The following is a 20373-nucleotide window of genomic DNA, read 5'->3' as shown; positions in this document are numbered from 1 at the left end:
GGGTACTGGAAACAATGAAACTTTGGTTCCTTCACTTTTCTCCTAGACAGGGCCCTTGGCTTTCTCCACAGAGGGCTAATAAACTCCCTGCCTTTCTTCAGCTGCCTATGTTTTCCAGCCTTGCTGTAATTCAGCAGCTTTGACCTCTTTCCTTCCCAGGGCTTTGGTACCTCCATTGTGGCTGTGGAGGTAGGGAGCCAGCCCTCCCTGTGATTTCAGGCACACTGTGAGGATGAGGTGGGCACCAGAGGGAATAATGTGCATCTCATGGCCAAAGCCTTGAGTAGCTGCTTTGAGTAGCTGTGAGATATTAAGGAAGGGGCATAACCATCTCCTGTGCTCCTCTCTGTAGTGGGGGTGGGAGGGGGTGTGGAAGTTATTTTGTTTGAAGAAAGCAGCCTGATGGCTCACCTCGGGTGTGGGATTGTACGAGGGAAACCTGTGTTTCTGTTCTAGGTCACTTCCCAAACAAAGCTATGCCTTCAGCAGGAACCTTGCCATGGATACAGGGGATCATCTGCAATGCAAACAACCCTTGTTTCCGCTACCCAACTCCTGGAGAATCCCCTGGTATTGTTGGAAACTTCAATGCCTCCATGTGAGTATGCCTGCTTTTACTCATCTCCCTTCTTGGGGGAATGTGTGGAAAAGAGATATGTGGAAGTCACCAGCTAGTTTTGTAGCCCTGCACAATTGAGGATTTTGCTGTTTCTGCTGCCACGGAAGTACCAGGCTCTCCTGCTACCACGTTCAGAGGGGCTAGCAGAGAGCTAACAGGTGTGCAGTATCCCTGAGTCAGAGCAGTCAAAGCCCTTGACAAATTGAAAGATTTTCCTGGGTGAAGTCTTAGTCCATTCTCTTATTGTTTGTTCAGAATTTGGCCTATAACAAGACCAAGTGTAAGCTCTTTTCTCAGAGAGCCTCTTTTCCTGGTTAATGGACTTCTGAGATGGACAGTGCAGAGTGAGAGGCAGTTGCAGAGCACATCTGGTGGATACTTCCTGACATTTGTCGTTTATTACTGGCTAATGTGTTGCAGAAAGCTCAATTAATGACCAGCTTCCTTACACCCTGCCCAGCTTGATGCATTCATGCTATCCGACCAGTTAGGCTTAATGCAGAGTAAAATGTGTCTGCAATCTAGAGAAGCATTTGAAAGGAGCAAGAACATGCTTAAATTATTGTGCTTCTAAGAGGACGCAGTTTACAGGCAGCAAGTGGCCCTCTCCATCCCCATCTCAAATGCTTTCAAATGCCTGGCAGTTCGCATTGTAACTTTGTTTGACCTTGCATTAGCAGCCATTTTCTACTGAGTTCCTTGGGTTGTCCCAGGATAGCCACTGTAGAAAGAGCTCATTCTACTGGAAGGGCAGTGGCATGACTGGAACTGGGATGTAGAAGTGTCTTGTGGATGCTGGCTCACAGAGATGATGACTGCTAGTTGTTTTTGTGTTTTCCTGTCACCAGTGTTTCCCGCCTGTTCTCAGATGCCAAGAGGTTGCTTTTGTACAGCCAACAGGACACAAGCATAAAGGATGTCCAGAAGGTCCTGGGAAAATTGCGCAAGTTGGGAAACTCCTCTGGCTTAGGTAACAGCATGGTAGAAAGAGCAACCTATGTCTGGCGTTTCTCATCTAGTTAATTCTGCATGTGTCTAAGTTTCTGAAATGTACTGTAATGGAAGTGTGTGTGGTTATAATTTACTGCTCATGAATTCTCCAGAAGAACCTTAAGCCTCTCCTGTGTCAGAGCCTTGTATGTTCTTTATCTGCTTTGGTGGAAAAGGGATGGTCTGTAATGCCAAGAGTAGTAACTGTTCTGGATGTGAAATTATAATCTGTAGCACACTTCAGTCAGTCAAAATGCTGTTTTTCTCGAAGGAGTCCAAGTAGTATGTCTTTTTGGAAAATACTAGTTATTTTGCCATTTAGTCAATGAAGCAGTGAATGCAATATAGCTACAATTTAGTGCTCTGCCCACCTGAGCTCTAGAGGGAGGTGTGCTGGAAGAGCTCAAATGAGGAAAAGCTGATGTTTGCCACCAGTTTACAAACTCAAAATTATTAAATTATTGTGCTTATAAGAGGACTCAGTTTACAGGCAGCAAGTGACCCTCTCCATCCCCATCTCAAATGCGTTCAAATGCCTGGCAGTTCCCAATGTAACTTTGTTTGACCTTGCATTAACAGCTGTTTTCTACTGAGTTCCTTGGATTGTCCCAGGATAGCCACTGTAGAAAGAGCTTATGATCTGAAAATGGAGTCTCAGTTTCTCTTCTTGTTTTGTGTTGTGGGTGGTGCTTGGTGTGTTGGTTGGTTGGTGTGGTTTGGTTTTTGTGGTTTTATTTTTTTTGGTTGGTTGGTTTTTGTTTTGTTTTTTGAGTCTGGATTGGTTTGTTTGTTTTATTGTATGACTGTATGACTATTGGGTGTAGGATACTTCATTCTTTGCTAGTGGGATTTTGAATGGCAGGGTCTAAAAGAAAATGTTTGTCTTGGGGGCTTGCACAGCCCCATTTACCATGAAAAATAAGCATCCTTCTAATTTTAGTTTGTGTGAGGGGCCTGATATGCCTTCCTGTCCCATGCAGATGAATAAGTAACTAGTGTGAGACCACACAAGAAGGTTTCAGCAGAGCTGGGACAGGAAGCAGCTCTGCTCAGTCTTGGGAAATGTGGCAGGTCCCTTATGACTGCCAGGTCTCTCTGACATGGCAGCTTGTTAAGAGTTTTTTGGGGTACTCTTCTCTGAAAGATTACTTCTCTTGGCTGCTACGTTAGTGCTGCATGTGTCTATTGAACATGAGCAGAGAACACAGTCATTGAGTGTCTTTACCTACAGCCTCTATCCAGGCACATTTAGCTCTTTGCATGTAGATGGTATTTTAGTGTTTTGTGAAAGCTGTTCCTGGCTTTACAGTTGTGATTCTTCATAGTTCTCTTCATTTCAGTGTGGCTCAGGTGGGCTCTAGTGTGATGTGAACAATTTCATGTCTGATGTGTCCTGAGCACACTTTTAAAGCAGATATGGTGTTTTTCCATCCTTTCCTGTGCTGCTCAGTACGTTGCAGGTCACTTTGAAATCATCTGTATTGTTAGTGACAGTTTGGCAGATGTGTGTTGACTGTATATACAGACACAAACTGTACAAGGGATTTGTTTTAGACATATAACCTTCCTCTCTCCCCTTCAGGGCTGTGCACAATCCTCATGTGATCAGATCTGTAGGTCATAATGTGGTCTACTTACTCTTTGAGCATTAGTTGATACTTCTACTTATATTAAGGGGATACCCTTCCTTGCTTGGTTCAGTGTCTGTACCATCAGGCTCCTTTCTTCTTGCTCTGAGAACTGGTAAGTGCCACTGTCATGCTTTTACCTAAATCTACAGCAATTTTAAGGAGAAAGGTTGCAGAATTAACCCTTTTCACAGAGATGGACACATAATTGAATCACAGAATAATTTCAGTTGGACTCAATGATCCTGAGGGTCTCTTCCAACCATAACCTAACTCTAGCACCAAACCATGTCCCTAAGAACCACATCTAAATGCCTTTTAAACCCCTTCAGGGATGGTGACTCCACCACTTCCCTGGGCAACGTGTTCCAATGCCTGACAACCCTTTCATTGAAGAATTTTTTCCTCACGTCCCATCTAAAACTCCCCTGGTGCAACTTGAAGCCATTTCCTCTTGTCCTGTCGTTTGTTACTTTGGGGAAGAGACCAACACCCTCCATGCTACAACCTCCTTTCAGGTAGTTGTAGACAGTGATAAGGTCTCCCCTCAGTCTCCTTTTCTCCAGGCTAAACAGCCCCGCGTCCCTCTACCACTCTTGATCAGACTTGTGCTCCAGACCCCTCACCAGCTTCATTGCTTCCTCTTCACTCTCTCTAGTATTTCAATGTCATTCTTATGATGAGGGGCCCAAAACTAAACACAGGATTCAAGGTGGGGCCTCACCAGCATCAACTACAGTAATGAACACAACCAAAATGAGCTAGGATGGCAGTTTCCCAATGAGAGGTTTAATATTGTTTTTCATGGACCTCTTGGAACCCTTGGTATGACTTGATGGCCTTGTGGTAACAAGCTCTCTCTGTCAGAATTACAGTTGTTGTTGTTACTGGTTTTTATGCTTTGTGCCCACAGTAGTATCTGGAAGTTAACTGTTCCAAAGAGAGCAGATGCTGGTGTTTTGTATTGAAACACACAGCCACCAACAGACATTGACATTTACAAAAAAATTATCAAAGCCATAAGCTGAAGCTGTCATTGCTGGGAAGGTTTGAGGGAGAGGAGTGATTCCAAGAAGCGTTTCACATAGCGGGTGTTGTACAAGTCAAAAGTCAGAAGGCTCATGTTTCTCTGCATTATAAAGACTAACAGACCAACTGCAAAAATAAGCTATACAAGTTATATTTGTTATATTTCTATAATATTTCAAATGCATAATAAACCCAAGTCTCTATATCTTTAGAATAACAGACTGCCCATTGTTGGTAAGGCTTATAGGGAACAAAGCCTGTTTGTCCTTATCAAGATATGCTTATTTACAAAGCCTCTGACTTGGGGGTCCCTGCTGCCCACTCCATTCTGATTAATTCTCTGCCTGATTAATTCTCTGACAGCATGCATGAAACAGCATCCTCTAATCTTACAAGTACTAATGTATTTGTGCTTAGTAGTGCTTAGGTTCCTGTGCAAGGAAGGGAGCTACAGGTCAACCCTTCAGCTGCTATTGACAATGAGGTGTGAGAAATGTGTAAATCCTTTCTTCTCTGGGGCATTTCCTCTAGTTACTCTGGGAACCTAAGATGACAGTAAGAGCAAATATCAGATGTAAGCACACCTCCAAACCTGAAAAAACTGCTTTTATACATGTATTTCCTCAGCTGTCAGGAGGGCTAATTACCTAATGAGCTAATAATTGAAAACATTTGTAATACCTCCTCTGTTCCAGCTCTGGCCTGGACTTGAAGCTGTGTGAATCAGTGCTGCAGACAAATGCAGCTTTACAGCTTGTGTTTCCCCAGTGGGAGGGGACCATGTGCTCCATGATGTGGGCTGTACTGGAGTCTGTGCAGCTCCCTCATCCCCTGTCACACTGGTGTGATGCCCTGCTTCCACACATGCTTCTTACTGATGCCTCAGGGCTTTGAAACAGGCTTCAGGAGGTGATCTTCCATTACTAGTGTACCAATTGGAAATGTAGTATGGATTTAGTTCTTATGCCAGTCGTGCAGAGCATGTGTGTTTGTATTTGGCTTCAGATATTTGAATCTGTTTAGAAAGCACTTCCCAAAGTCCTTTCACTTCAAGCTTCTTTAAAACAACCCTCACAAACTAATGTTCAAGGTGTGACTGTTGTTGTCTGATCTCAAATTAGGCAAGTGCTGAACCCTAGGGAAGGGAGGCAGTGTGCTTACACAGTTGTCTGCAAGGTCTGTCTTGGTTAAAGACAAGGTAGGACACTATGATTTTGTTCAGATAGTGCTGTGCACCCATGCCAACAGGCTTTGTATCTCAGTCACTTCTTGATGAGATAGAAGGTAATGCCTGATTACTGGGCTGTTTGCCCAGGAGGATTTTGAGTACTCCTGTTTACTCCATCTCTGGGCTCCAGAAGAGCTTTGAGGTAAAGGGAGGAAAAAAGATTATCCTTAGGGAACAGCCCACCCTTGCTTAATTTAGCACCTTCCTGGCCAGGATGAAGTACCACCTGGTGGTGTGACAGAGTTCAACACAGGCAGCTGTCATGCTAGATGGATGCTGCTGTTTCTGTGGCCATTTTCAGCAAGCCCCTGATCAATTAAATCTGTGTGCAGGCACACATGTACCTTAACATAATCAATTTTACAGGTAGTTGCCAGGTGCTCTCTCTTTCCCAGCATTTGTTACATCTCTGTCCAGCAACTTCACCAAGGTCTTCAGCACTCATGATAAGGCAGAGTACAAATCAGAACAAAGACCTTAGTGACAGCACTTCAAAGAGTGTGACATGGCCTTTGGCATTGCCACCTGTGGTAGGTTTGGCTCACTGCTTGCAGGCACTGGATTTGCAATAGTCCTCAATGCCATTTTAGCAGAGGATAAAGTGTTTGCAAGAAATAAATTTTTTTCGTGTTTTGAAAGGTGGAGATACAGGTTGCTGTTTGCCCTGAAGCACACTTACTTTATTTCTTCCTTCTCTCTACAGGGCTCCCAAATACTTCGTTATGCATTACCATGGGATAATAAATCAACAGGAAAAATTAAAGCCACCTTCTCTGGCTGTTGCTAGCAGTTGCACATGTAAACCAGTGTAGCTGGTATTTATTTTGTTGCTCTTAGTTTTCAGTGATCCCAGTTGCCATGTTTCTATTTTTCTTGACACCAACCCAGCTAAACAAGAACAGAACAATGAAACAGGCAGAGGGAAACAAACATAGCCTAAGATCTGATGCAGTTTCTTAGGCGATTGTTGCACACCTGCCCTGCCCTTCCCAGTTGTTTGCTGCATTAGTATCACTCATGGTGTAGGAGAATCATGAGCTGGGTGGTGTTCTCTGCTGACGTTGCACCCTGCTGCACAGACAGATGTTGGGATTTGAAGGAGTTTGCAGCCTGTTTGGTCAGTGCTAATAGTGCTACTTTGATTTATAGAATCATAAAGTAGTTTGGGTTGGAAGGGACCTTTAAAAGTCTTTTCGTGTCTCCCTCCCTGCAATGAGCTGAAACATCTTTAACAAGATCCGGTTGCTTGAAGCCTTGTCCAGCCTGGCCTTGAATATCTCCAGGGATGGGGCATCTGCCATCTCTCTGAGCAACCTGTTCCAGTGTTTTACCACCCTCACTGTAAATAAATGTCTTCCTCATGTCTAACCTGAATCTCCTCTCCTTTAGTTTAAAACCATTACCCCTTTTCCTGTCTTTCTTAGAGGCCCCTTTTAAGTACTGAAAGCCTGCTTTAAGGTCTCCCCAGAACCTTCTCTTCTTCAGGCTGAACGACCCCAACTCTCTAAGCCTGTCCTCAAAGGGGGGCTGTTCCATCCCTCTGATCATCTTGGGACCCTCTCCGACAGGTCTGTGTCTTTCCTGTGCTGAGGGCTCCAGAGCTGGACACGGGACACCAGGTGGGGTCTCACCAGAGCAGAGCAGATGGGCAGAACCATCTCCCTTGACCTGCTGGCCACATTGCTTTTGATGCAAATCAGGGTATGATTGGCCTGGGCTGTGAGTGAACACTGCTGGCTCATGTCCAGCTTTTCATACACTGATACCCTCAAGTCCCTCTTTGTAGGGCTGCCCCCAGCCTGTACTGATACCAGGAGTTACCCTCACCCAGGTGTAGGACCTTCCACTTGTCCTTTTTGAACCTTACGAGGTTTGCATGGGCTCACTTCTTGAGCTTGTGCAGGTCCCTCTGGACAGGTAAAGAATGATGGAGGGCTCGGGCTGAAGAGCAGATTGGGGAGAGGCTTTCTAGTGGCATGTGTCCTGCTGTATGATAATCAGGATGCTCAAGGAAACAATATCTGCTAAATAATGTTAAGGTCATAGGTAACTCACTCCTCAGTGTCTTCTCCCTAATAAAAATGGCCACATACCCTCAAGCTAAACATTAGAATTCATTCTTAAACTTGCCTACCTCTCCCTAATTAAGCTGGTTTCCTCCCTGACTTTCCTTGGATCCTAGCACAAACCAGACAGGCTAGAATGAAGACTAGCAAACCATCTGTCCAGGTCAGCTTCACCTCTGGAAACACCAGCAGACACCAACTCTGTCAGGGCGGCACTCTTGCCATTGCACAGGTGCACGTAAATACACAATTGGATTTTCTGATACTGTACTCCATAGTGATATGCAGGTCCTTGCCTTTCCTTTAGAATGGGGAAAATGTTGCCAGAAACACTGCTCTGGTATCTTTCCAGAGATCTTGACTCATGGGGCAAATAGGAAGTCAGCTTTACCATAGTGTTTTCAGGAGGAATTAATTTTGTATTAGCCCTCAGCAGAGCTCCTCAGGGTTCCTGGCTGCTGCTGCTTCCTAGCCCAAAGCATCCAGCCAGGAAGGGGAGTTGGGACTGTGTGGGAACCAGTGTCATTTCTGTTGGGGTTGGATGCAGCACATAGGAGTGGGGAAGTGGAACAAGCTGCCAGTACTGGGTACTTGAGTTGCACAAAGTGTTTTGTAGTCTGCCATGTTGATAAGGCAATTAAAGAGATTTAGGTACTCATGGCAGTTTTTGCACTTTCGCCTTTTTCTTTAAATCGCTGGGTCACTGAGCAGGGACAGACTTGAGTGGGTTTTTTTGTTTGGTTGTTTTTTGTGGGTTTTGTGGGGGGGGGGGGGGGGGTGTGCTTTTTTTTTGTTTTGTTTTGTTTTGGGAGGGTGTTGCTAAGTGAAGGGAAGTTGTGCAGGCAACAGCAAATCTTCTAGAGAAACCTCTCCAAAACATTATTGGAAAGTCACTTTTAATTCCCTTAGTGGACAAAGTCCTTGTGCGAATCCAATGGATGTATTACTTTTTCTTGTCCTAAGCTGAAAATGTGGTCCTGACAGTTAAGAGACTTCTTATGACAGCGTGGATCCCACATTGTGCGTTGGGCAGTTAGCTATGCAGCTCTTATTAGGGAGGTGGCATGATATTTGCTGAGTTAGACATTTGCACAGTTACCACTTTCAATAGTCCACTTCTGCTTTCCTTAATAGAAAAGCTTCAAAGGAAGACAAAGATTAGATTAAAGTAATAAAATAATAAAGTAATAAAATGATTTTGATAGAGTCTTAGGCTCAAAGGTCTTCTGTGGCATTAAAATTATTACCAGGAGATTCATACCTGTTTCTCATGAACTTTCAGAGGTTTCATTGTCTAAAACAGCATTCTTATTACATTCTTATTACATGGCTTTGCTTGGAGGTTAAGGTGGATAAACAGGTACAGCATAATGCACCTTGCTGACTTCTGATTCTGCAGAACTGGGATTTGGTGCCTGATTTGGGTCTGAACTTCCTTTTGCTGAGATGCCTTTGAAGTGGGAGGTTTAGAATTGTGCCAGCTTGGATTATAGGTAGATGTGTATGGATGTGGCTGTGGATATGGATGTGTATGGATGTCAAAAGACCGATATCCCTTTGAGAGTAGGATTGAAAAGAACTTACGCAGTGTTACATTAAATCTGGCTTTGCTGTAGTGTCTACACTATACTAGGTGACAGGAGGTTGAGAAAATAATTTCTAAGAATCCTATCACAGACTGAACACTGTTTAAAAACATACAAGGAAAATAACAAGCATATCAGCATTGGTTTGTAGCGTCAATTTGGTTTTTTTAAGACCAGTTAACCCGATGGCGCCAGCTAATTGTTTGACTGCACATGGGGAAGCCAGCAGTGCCCATATCTACAATTAGCAATACAGCTATTGCAACAGGTACCAAATTATTCTACCTTAAATGCACCATCTTTATCTTGCTGTTAACTTGTCTAGCTAAAGACACAATGATAAAAGAAGAATTAGTGTGCTTATCACAGTATAAGTAATATCGGCGTGTGCTGCAGAAGCAGGGCAGTGTTAAAAAGTTATGGGTGCTTGCTTTAGTCTCCTGAAACTTTTCAGCTTCATCTATCGACACTGTCTTTTATTTTGAGCCAGCAAATAAAACTGAGAGTGTGAAGTAAACAATTAAACCTTTCACACTCTCCTATTGCCTCCCTCTTTTTGTACACAACCTTATTAGTATAGCTTGCTAATATCAGCATTATGTTGCCAAAACTTACACTCAGCATTAACTTCAATTTGCATTTATTTTCTATGTTTTCTACTCTTGACACAATTTGTCGATATGTTCTAAGTGACTTTTGATCTCAGGATCTCAATAAATGGCCTGACTTGTGAAAGATTGCATTTGGTTCGTTTAAGCTACAGGCTGAGCTTGGTTGAGAGAGTGAGATAGAGACTTTTCACATTGAGCTTGGTGTTAGTAGCCCACTAGGAACTTTGTACCACTGTCCTCTGGTGAAAAGTTCTACTTTCTTGGGGGATTTCTATGGGGCTGAGCTCTCACAAGAGTGGTGATTGTGAAATTACCACATTTGGAATAAGCTGTGTCCAGTTCTATATCTGACCTGGTACTGAGGCCAGAGTGTCTAATTTGGATCCGACCTGCTGCATCTCTCAAGGTAATATTCAGCTTTTTTTTTATCTTCATTCAGGTATTACTTAATTTTTACAGTGTTCCTGTGAGCTAAATAAACAGCTACAAAGGAACTGGAGCCCTCATTCTGAAACACTAGGATGTGGCAGTTTTCAACGTAGTGAAAATGTAGTAAAAAGGGATGGCTTTGAAATATTGTTTATGTTGAATCAAAGTTCATTTTTACCCAGGCAAGAGAAGAGAGCACCACTTGACTGAGCTTTTTGAAAATTCATCAAAGTTCAATTTTTGTAGGCAGCCTTTTTCATGGGAAACAGATGCTGTTCTATTTAAGGATTTTTGGTTGTAAAATAAGTAAGTGTTAATGTCAGGATCCTGACTAAAATCAAACAGTGTGTTCTGCCACCTGTTGCTATATTTCTTTGCAGCTTCAACAAACTGCAGTGTTCTTTACTTCCAACCTTAGGGTTGGTTTTGGTGTTGCTGTTTTTTATCAGTAGTGGTTGTGTCATGTTTGAAATGCAGTTTTAGTTTAGGTTACAGATTTTCTGTTTGCATCATTCTTTGCATGTGTTTTGTTTCTGGAAAATTCTGGAAAAATCCTTTGAAATTAAATGCAAAAGCTGTAGCATTAAAAAAGTACACATGTATTAGCTAAGTGTTAATAATAAACTGAGTTTGTTAAAACTACATATTGCTTATGCCTGTGTGGCGTGAAATCTTCAGCTGATGAAAAATTGGTGTAGCTCTGAAAATTTAGTAGAATGTAGCTCATCTATTAGCTGAAGATCATGCCCTAGCTGCTTTTTTTTATGCTGACCTGGCAGCACTAGGCTATATGTGGAGGAGATTCAGGCTGATCTGCAACACACGTCCTCTGTAAGTAGCCAAAGTTTCCTTCCCCTTCTAATTCAGTTTTAGTTTGAAGGATGGTGCAACAAAAGATTAATGATCTTTATTTAAAATGCCTTTAAAATTATTTTATTAAAGACGTTTTCCTGTGGGTTTTGGTTTGGTGTTTTGGTTATGAGTTGGGTTTTGGGTGTGTAGTGGTTTTTTTGTGCATGTTTTTTTTGATGGTGGGTTGAGAGGATGGGTTTGTGTGGTTTTGTTGTTGGTGTGTGTGTGTGTGTTTTGGTTTTGTTTTGTTTTACATCCCTGAACCTTTCTGTTCTTCTAAATGTATATCTTCAGAGACAAAAACTATTGGAGTTAGTCCTTTGCATTTTTGGTTGATGCTGGCAGAAGACTTGCATGACTATACACAGCTAGAACTTAACCATAAACTGTTACATCTCAGGAGGTCCTTTCCTTGTAGGTCTCCATTTGTTTTAGCAAGTGCAGTTGAAACATAACTGGACCATATCTGAGGCTGACTGATCATACATATATGCCAGAAGGGGATTTACTGATGGAACAAAGGCAGCTTACTGCAAAAAGAGCAATATCTCAAGTCTCAGTGCTTGTTCTGACTTAGGCCAACCAGCTGCTTAGGAAAGCAGCAGCTGTTGTCCACCCAACAAAATGCTGCTTCAGCACAGTAGAAAAAAGTGCTTTTTCACTTGAGACAAGATGCAGACATGAATGTGCATTGTCCCAATAACTTTCCTCATAGCAAAGGCACAGCTGTGTGATGACATGGTCAGCAGCTATCAGATACCCTGCTTGTTCACATACTTGCCCACTCCCCAACATGTGGGGAAAAGTGTGCTGTAAAGCCAGAGAACAGAAAAGTTAAGACAGTGAGGCAGCCCTTCAAGACCACAAGTGTCTTCACCTACCTGGTCCCTTTTCTTCCTTGACATGTAATGCCTTGCTGACACCTGAAGATGATGCAAAGAATTTTACCAATGCATCCATATAAATAATGCAGTAGTCCTCTCCAGCACTACTGACTCAATTTTCTTCAGGTTAACTGTGCTGCTTTGGGACTCTAGTACACAGGACCAGGTTCCAAAAGCAACAAGAGGCACTGCTCTTTTCTGTGTCTACTGGTAATGTTCCTGTCCTCCACCTCCATGTAAAACACGGGGAACACTGATACTGGTACAGGTATTTGAAGGCATATTTTCAGCCAGCGAGTTATGTCAATACTGTAGAGGAGGAATGGTTAGTATACTGACAGTCCAAAAGAACACCGACCTGAAGGATGAGTTCCTCACACTGTCAGGGCACAGTCGTTGGGATGCATCCAACAGATGTTGGGAGCATCCTAATGTGAACAGCAAAGTGTTGCACTTAGGATGCAAGAGGCATGATATCTAGCCAAGACTTTATGTGAATTTGAGCAATCCAGATATACTAAGTGTCTGCTTTTCAGTCCTTCCCAAAGATTGATAAAATTCTTTAACTATTTTGGAGTGCTATTGCTCAACAGCCTGATCTATACTAGTGAAGGGGCTGAGTGGTTGCAGAGGTTTCCCTAAACTAGGCAGAGAAAACTTTATTTCTTGTTTCAGTGCTGAAGTTTGATTTCCCTTTGACCTTCTGTCTTCGTTTGGACTTGAGTCTCAAAAGCAAAACCAAATTTATGTCCATAAGGATAACTTTCCAATGACTGACTAAATTGAAACATAGGGAGCAATCTCATGAGGCTGAAATAATTTATGTAGATATGTCTCAGTGTAAGTACATAGTGTTTCTTTTTAAACTAATTGGACTATAATGATTGCCTCGTCCATGTTCATCTTTAGCAGTATTTACTATCTCTTGGATTGGTTTGACCCTTATTTCTGGAGGTGTCTTCTGCTATTGTGTGCTAGATGAGAGGCAGTAGGACTTGGCACTAAATCTGGAAGTGACAGATCTTCATGAACATAGGGGAAGCGAGAGCCACTATGGTCTGCTGACTGCAGACTTCATATCATGTTAAATTTTAAAAGAAGTCAGATGTGAGTCAAGTTCCCTGAATCTGTGACGAGTGAGATGAAGGGAGCCATGGTAGGGTGACGCTACACACCCAAGGGAGGGTGGCTTTTTCCCTTCACATCAGCATTTCTGTGCAAGGCAAAACAGGACAGTCAGGGTACTTTGATCCTGGGCAGCTCTGCCTGCCATTTTCCTTGAGCTTCATCACTACATGCCACTTTCATGGATGAAGACTTTTGAACTGGACAGCTGGTGCTGTGATAAGTTTCAAGTAGCATAATACTGCTAGGTGGTTCTGCCTGCTTGTTTTGGGACTTAGAAATGGTTCTGATATGGGTGTCTTCTGTTTGCATTTGAACAGCAGTCTCCCAGATGCATGCTCATGTAGGCAACCAATGAAAACCCTTCTCCTGTTAGTTAAGTCATTTGATTGAAATATTCAGTCCTGCTTTTTTCTGTGACTTGAATTTCCCCTGAATTTAAGGTCACTTGAGCAAGTACTAGGAATTCTGGCTGGGGTCCTCCTAGTCACAGCTCACACTTCCAATTTCTGTTTGGCTTCATGCTTTTTAATAGCATAATGTCATTCCTTGTATGCCAATACCAGTATTTGGCAGTAGAATAGTGGTATGTGGCTGGATGCGACCATGGTGTTTGGATTCCAGTCTATATATTGATTTTTTCTTTTTAAGTGTATTTTACTGTGTCTGAGACGATGTTTTGAAATATCTAAAATCTGCTTGTTCACCAGGGTATAATGTTCCTAGTGCAGTCAAAACCCAGTTTTAACAGCAAACTGTTACCTGGATTTGACCTTTAGAAATCTTCTCTGTAGTCTGTACCAGCCCCAAAAGTGTTATATGTACCACTCTTGAAAATAATTTTGTTGCAATAATGAAGTATTGTATGTGGTCAGATCTGAGGTCTATTTATGTGGCTGACAAGACAATTCAAGGCTAAGACATTTGTCATTTGTATTTTGTGAAAATTAGCAGAATTTCCAACCAGCTATAACTGCCCTGTGATTTGGAGCACTGCTTGGGATTTGCTTCTTAAAGCAGTATAGTGAAAATAGTTAGGATATTTCCTTGAAGCCTTCTTCATTTTTTGCACTGTTAGAAGCCTGAATAAATTTTTAAATTTTTATTTTTTTTTAGGCAAGCTGTGTTTCAGAGTTGGCTGTGCTGATAGCAGGTTTGGGCTTTCAACAGGAGAATACATGAGAATATCTCTTCTGTGTTCTTACACAGGGCCTATGGAAGTTGTTTGGTGCATCACTTCTTAGACAGCAGCTCTGCAGGCTGTATTTGCTTGCAGGATTGCTGGTGACCAGCCTATGGCTTTTGCTTCTGTGTCTTGTCTTTGTTTTCTGATGCAGACTCTTTCTGTTGTTGTGTGTGTTGTACAGGAGGGGGGATTGATGGCATTTGGGACTTAAAGTACTACCCAAAAAGAGGTGTGAGCCTTGTGTTTGCTGAGTTCCCATGCAGTTTGGAGTTGGGATCTCAGCTGGCTTAAATGGGCTCTGAATGCTTGAAGCCAACATACCCCCAGTGAAGGCTGACCAAGAACTGATTGGTCTCTTGTCTATATACCAGTACGTGGTGTCTGCTATGCTATCTGCCAGAGGGATTGTGTTGGCTGCTATTTTTAAAGCTCTTTTAAGCAAAAATTCTGACTTGTAGAGGAACAGAGAGGGTCCTAATGTCTGCATCCCAAGATGAGAGGGTAGGCATGGGCCTGTTGCACAACATTTTTTGTTCCTCCCAGGAAAGATCCTAGCTGCTGGAGATGGGTGGCAGGCTCTTACTCACATCACCATTTAACATGGCAAATACATTAACATGATGGTCTCTGTTTAAGTGGGTGCTCACTTGGGTATTACCTAAGGCCTGCAGAAGCAGCACTGTTACACGTCTGATGGACACAGGGCAGAGAGCTGTAGCCTGCCATCAAAACAGTCAAGCCATGGCTGCAGAAGGAATGTAATTTTGACTGCAAGCAAATTTGGCTTGTATTTTCACACTAGCCAGTCCTGCACAACAGGCCTGCAGAGCTGCTTGATTTCTTGTCAGCAAGAAATGTTGGTCCAGCTTGTTCAGAGGACAGTTTTAGCTGCTGGCAGTATCTGTAGGGATGCAGGGGGAGGAGTGCCTTATAGGAAAAGGAAAAATGAAACTGATTGCTTTAAAAGTGGGCATGGGCTTAAACTCTACCAGGGGAAATTTAGGCTGGATATTAGAAAGAAATTCTTTACAGAGAGAGTGGTCAGGCATTGGAATGGCCTGCCCAGGGAGGTGGTGGACTCGCCGTCCCTGGAGATTTTTAAACTGAGATTGGACATGGCACTCAGTGCCATGATCTAGTAAACGGACTAGAGTTGGACCAAGGGTTGGACTCGATCTCTGAGGTCTTTTCCAACTCAGTCGATTCTGTGATTCTGTGAAAAAAAAACTTGAAAAATGTTGGTTTTGCTTTCTGGATGTGTTGTCCAAAGTTACGAATATAACGAAGGCAGCTGAAAATTTGCTGTCTTGCCAAGCCCAGCACTGTCCCATCTCAAAGGTTTGTTTTTCACATTGTAGATCGGGGTCATTGGCTCAGTAGGGTACAATGCTGTAACAGGCTTCAGCATCAACAGCATCAGGAGACTGCTGTTTCCTCTGAATGATTGTCAATGATTGTTCAGTCTTCAGTTTCACCGTTGAACTTGTTTGAAAGCACATTTTCACTTTTATAGGGAGTAGCTTCAGACACCTTTTGTCTATAAATCACAGCAGTGGGTAGTGAGTGTGAAAATCAGTTGTAGTGTTCAAGTCCACCTATCATGCATTCCTGAGGAATGCTTCTCAGATACTTCATTGAAAAACTAATACAAAATTCCAACGTAAGAGTTAATTCTGCAGCAGCACTTAGTTTGCCTGCCCTTGCCCTCTCACCATGTGTTTGCTGAAAGCTAAGGCAGGTTTCTAGCCGATGTCCTTGTAGTGATCACATGTGCTATCAGTAAATGCTTTCAGCTGCTGGAGCTGAATCTCTAGCTCTTGGTCTCAGCCACAGCACCTTAGTTGTGTCTTGCAAGAACTCCTGTTGCTGGGAGAATGAGTGGTGACCAAGCCCCAGAGTGAAGCACGTTTGTGTAACTGGGGAGCCCCATGACCTTGTCTTCTCGTTGTGCCGGGGTGATGTGGGGCACTGTGGCACGGGGTTTGCAGGCAGCTGTGCAGTCGGGCTGGTGAGGGTGTTTGAGGTGCGGCCCTCATGTGAGAGCTCTGTGAAGCAGCCTCACACATGCCTCCCAGACTGCAGAAGTGAAGTTTTACCCCAGTGGGGAACTCGGAGCCATGAGTCTGAAAAAATCTGTGTAGGGAAAAGAAAATGTCTTATTTGCTCATTTGCCACTCTTCCTTGTTTTTTCTCCTTCTGTTAACCGGTGTAGACAGGTGCCTCTGACTGTGCTGTGCTGGGAAACCACTCTTCTTTCTCATCTTGTTCAGGCACTTGTGGAAATCTGCTGACTCTGAAGAATGAAGCTAAAGCTTCTTTTGCCCCATCCTGTCTCACTGTTTCATCTTGCTATGATGCCTTCATGTTGCTGTTATGTTAGTGATTGGGTTGCCCTTTGAGCAGTCTGTGTGATGGAGAAATAAAGGGTCATAATTTAACACCGTCTTCTCTGTTGCCTTCATGTTTGGCTGTGAGAAATAACACAATTGGCCAAAGGCTAGTAAGTCCTGCAAGTGCAGTGGATATACACAAAATAACACAATTGTTTTTTGCCTTGCATGTTCCATCAGTAGGGAGTGAAATCCCCTGAAAATACATAGTTAAGTTTGTAGATGGGACACACTGCCCTGCTTTCCTCTTAGCTTCTGAAGTAACTTATGGCATGAGTCCCCTTCTCCCCCTTCCTCCACCCAGTTCCTTGTAGGAATTTAGAACATGTGAAGCTGGGAAGTAAACAGTAGATCTGACTGTTTTCACTGAGCTTGTTTTAAACTGGCTGAAAATCTGGTTTACTGTAGGTTATGGCTACAAACCTTTTGGGCAGAATCTCCCCAATTTGAAGTCAGATCTGGTGAGCTTTGTACTCTACAGTGCATTGAGATATGTTGAAATACCACTTGCACGCCTTTTATTTTTAGAAGGCAGTGTTCAGGATATGAAAACTGGAGCTACAATTTCCATGAAGTTTTGTTTTTCTACTCTATTGTTTAATTTTAAGACACTGTACCATTAAGTTTCTGGAGGAAGGTATGAGCCCTCTGTGCTTCCAATCAAACCAAGAAAGAATGGGAGAGAATTTTGAGGAGAATAGTCTTGCTCTGTAACCTGTCCTCAGAGGCTTTTTTGTCCCATTTGTTCGTAGATCTTTCTAGTACTGCTGGAAATAGTCACTGCTTACTGTGGGGCCTGTCATGATAATACTTGTAGTAAGACCAGCAAGTCAAAACTGGTTCCTGGCTGTGGTTTCGCCTGTTCTTTGCTTCATTGAGCCACCTTTTGACCTTATGAAGGTAACTAGGGATGTGTTTCTAGAATGAAGACACTAAAAAAGCCCCCTGGCTGTAGGGAATGTTTGTACCATGGACATTCTTCATCACACAGTGCTTCTGTTCTAACCTGCATGGAATGGGGACCTCACATAGCACTGACTTGCTATTTCTCATAATGAGCATTTTTTTTGTTTGCTGTTCAATTTAATCAATAATGTAGAAAGCATGGATGTTCTGGTTTTCTTTGCTAGTTAATGTGGATGTCTTGAGCTACTGGAGTAATTGTTGGTTTTGTGTTTTTTTTTTTTCAATTGTCACAATGGTTTCATTCTCAAGCAAGGAATAACCAGGCTAGCTCTGTGCTCAGGCATGAAGGTGAGGGAAAAGGTTGAGCTGTCTGAAAAATGTAAATTTTACAAAGATTTAAGACAGTGTGTCAGTCCTGTAGGAGATGCTCTGCAATCTGAAAATCATGAGTTTCTGAAAATCATGCCCAGAATTCAGCCTCCAAGCTCAGTTTTAATTAACTGTGTGGAAATGAAGGACAGCTTTGGCTTTCATGAAGCCCGTATCTGTGAAATGCTACCGTGTGCATCCTGACCTGTGACTTCAGAGAGGAGGGGTGTTTTTGCAGTTAAGGCACAAGACCCCCAGCTCTGGGACTTCTTGGTTCTGCTGGAGACTTCCTTAAGAGACTGTAGGGAGGACTTTTCTCCCTGCCCGAGCTGGGAAATAGACTTCTGCTGTTTGTTTCATGTGGATGCGGACTGTCTCCTGCTTTGCTGCCATACGGTGCCTGAGCTGGAGCCAGGCAGAACAAAAGCACTTCAGCCCCACTGGGCCTGATATTATTGGGGGCTATTTGCATGGTTTCTAAGCGAAGTCTATGTTTGTTCTCTGCTGTTCTGCTGTTGCTCCCTCAGGGTCAGGACTGAAACAGTAGAAGTAGTCTATCATGAGGACAAGCTACCTCAGAATTTCTTCTGCAGGTGTTCATCCTACCACCGAGTCAGTGAAATGGTTCACATCAGAATTGGCTGTCATTGACTGTGGTTGCTCAGTGTGACCTTAGGCTCATCTCCACATTTGTGCCTGGGGCTTGTCTTGGTTGCTGGGACCTGAGGTTTCATTCAGAAGGCAGTAGCCTGTGGTGGTGAGGGGAGCTGGTGGGACTATGGCTCCCCTGGTTTTCTGTTGAAGGTGGAAAGAAGGACGAAGAGGCTGTGCACCCACATCAGCAAAGTATGTAGAGGGACTTCCCTCAGTGTTGTCTGGGCACTGCAGCTGCATTGCTCTGTGCCAACCTGCTTGCAAGAGCTGACTCTATCAATGCTCTTGGTCTGTCTCAAGTGTGAGAGAAGATGCATGAGTTAAATCTTGTTTGAGCTGACACTTTTTCTCACGTTTTTTGAGTAACTTGATAGCGTGTCTGAGCTTTTATGGCAAGAAAATATTGCAGTAGTAGGCCTCTGGTTGTCAAATGTTTTCTTCTACTCGAAATGTTTGCATTATTAGGTAAGCTTGGTATTAACCTTCAAAAGACTCGCCTGTTTCTTTTGTTTTCTATTTTTGGAGGCGCTCTTTTGACTAATGCTCTTGTATTTCCTTAGGCCCTAGTAGGCAGTCAGTATTGGAGGAAAATGGCTATTTTCAGGAGGAGACCTCTAACTCTTGTCATTTTGAAGTATCCATAGCAGGAATTTAGACTGATTGCAGTGTTCAGTGCTTTTCTGTGGTTTCATGTGCAAGTCATTATGCATGCCTCCATGATTGAGGGAGATGGCATAAGACACGGAGCTACAAGTGTTACAAGTAGGACCAGATGGGGTGGGGGGAGAAAATGCATGGTAAGAAAGGCTGTCTGTTTGCTTAGGGCACTGCAGCAGGACCATGGTGTTGGGATTCAGTCCCTTGGTCTCACAGAGCTTCCATGTGTGGTCTTAGTCAGACAAGGGTTATGAGCAGTGAGCACAGGCTCATGACTACCTGGCTGGAAGCCAAGCATTGTCCTGCAAGCAGTTTTGGTAACTTTACATTCTGTTCCCTTTGTGTTTTCCTCCAAATGATGATGAAAACTCCTTCAGACGTTTGTAGGAGTTGCCTCGGAAGGCAGTTTTGATTTTCAGCAAATTCTAGTGGTGAGCAAGCCTGCAAATGCTCAGTGTGATGAAAAGGCCAGGGAGAAATGCCTTGTTAATGCTGGGCTGGTTAATTACAGCTGTGGAAGATGTCAGGCTCTTTGTTACTCCCCATCATGATTATGGTCAGGCCAGCAGTAGTCCCAATGTAGTTCAGGTTCCTTTCCTGTGATTACCTATCAAATATGTCCCCAACCAAGAAAATCCTGCTTCTATATGACCAAAAAACCCCAAAGCAAACCCATAAACAAGAAAGCCTAAGGAAACCCAAAGGCAAAACAACAATGAGAAAACAGAAAAGTAGAATTTTTGCTTGGTTACTTTTTCTTAAAAGGTGTGTGGCCCTTTAAGAGGAGCTTGAAAAATATTTTAAGTGGGGACAGATTAAATGAAAAAGCTTGCAAACATCTAATCTGTGCATGCCATTGTGCCTTCAGCCAGCTACCCTTGTCCATCTGAGTTTCCAAACTGTTGATGATCTCATAAAAAATAAACAAACTGCAGAAGTGTTTAGGGACTTCAGCCCATTTAGGAAGTAACCAAGGAATCAGGGTGGGGGGAATTTTTCCTTCAGTTGCGGTGAAGCAGGATGCCTCTACTGGAAAGAAAAGAACTCTTTAATGTTATTTCAGGAGCCAGCTCTTTTTGCAGCCTTTTCCTGGGCTGGCTGGTTTTGGTGATGGGGTGCAGTGGGTCATTTGCACCATGTGATCAAAACCAGTATATTGCTGAG

General features: G+C 43.1%; 1 protein-coding gene across 6 annotated transcripts in view; it reads left to right on the top strand.

Annotated features, from left to right (window-relative positions):
- Positions 1–20373, top strand: part of ABCA1 (ATP binding cassette subfamily A member 1) — a 122902-nt gene that overhangs the window by 47144 nt on the left and 55385 nt on the right. For all 6 annotated transcript variants that reach the window (XM_065045662.1, XM_065045661.1, XM_065045660.1 and 3 more), the window contains 2 exons: positions 457–598; positions 1468–1589. In XM_065045662.1, the coding sequence (XP_064901734.1) occupies positions 457–598; positions 1468–1589 (264 nt within the window). The remainder of the gene's footprint in view (positions 1–456; positions 599–1467; positions 1590–20373) is intronic.

Source organism: Columba livia, chromosome Z (assembly GCF_036013475.1).
Source record: "Columba livia isolate bColLiv1 breed racing homer chromosome Z, bColLiv1.pat.W.v2, whole genome shotgun sequence".
In the NCBI taxonomy this organism is placed as follows: domain Eukaryota; kingdom Metazoa; phylum Chordata; class Aves; order Columbiformes; family Columbidae; genus Columba; species Columba livia.
The sequence above is the reverse complement of the archived record's forward strand: the minus strand, read 5'-3'. Positions and strand labels throughout refer to the sequence as shown.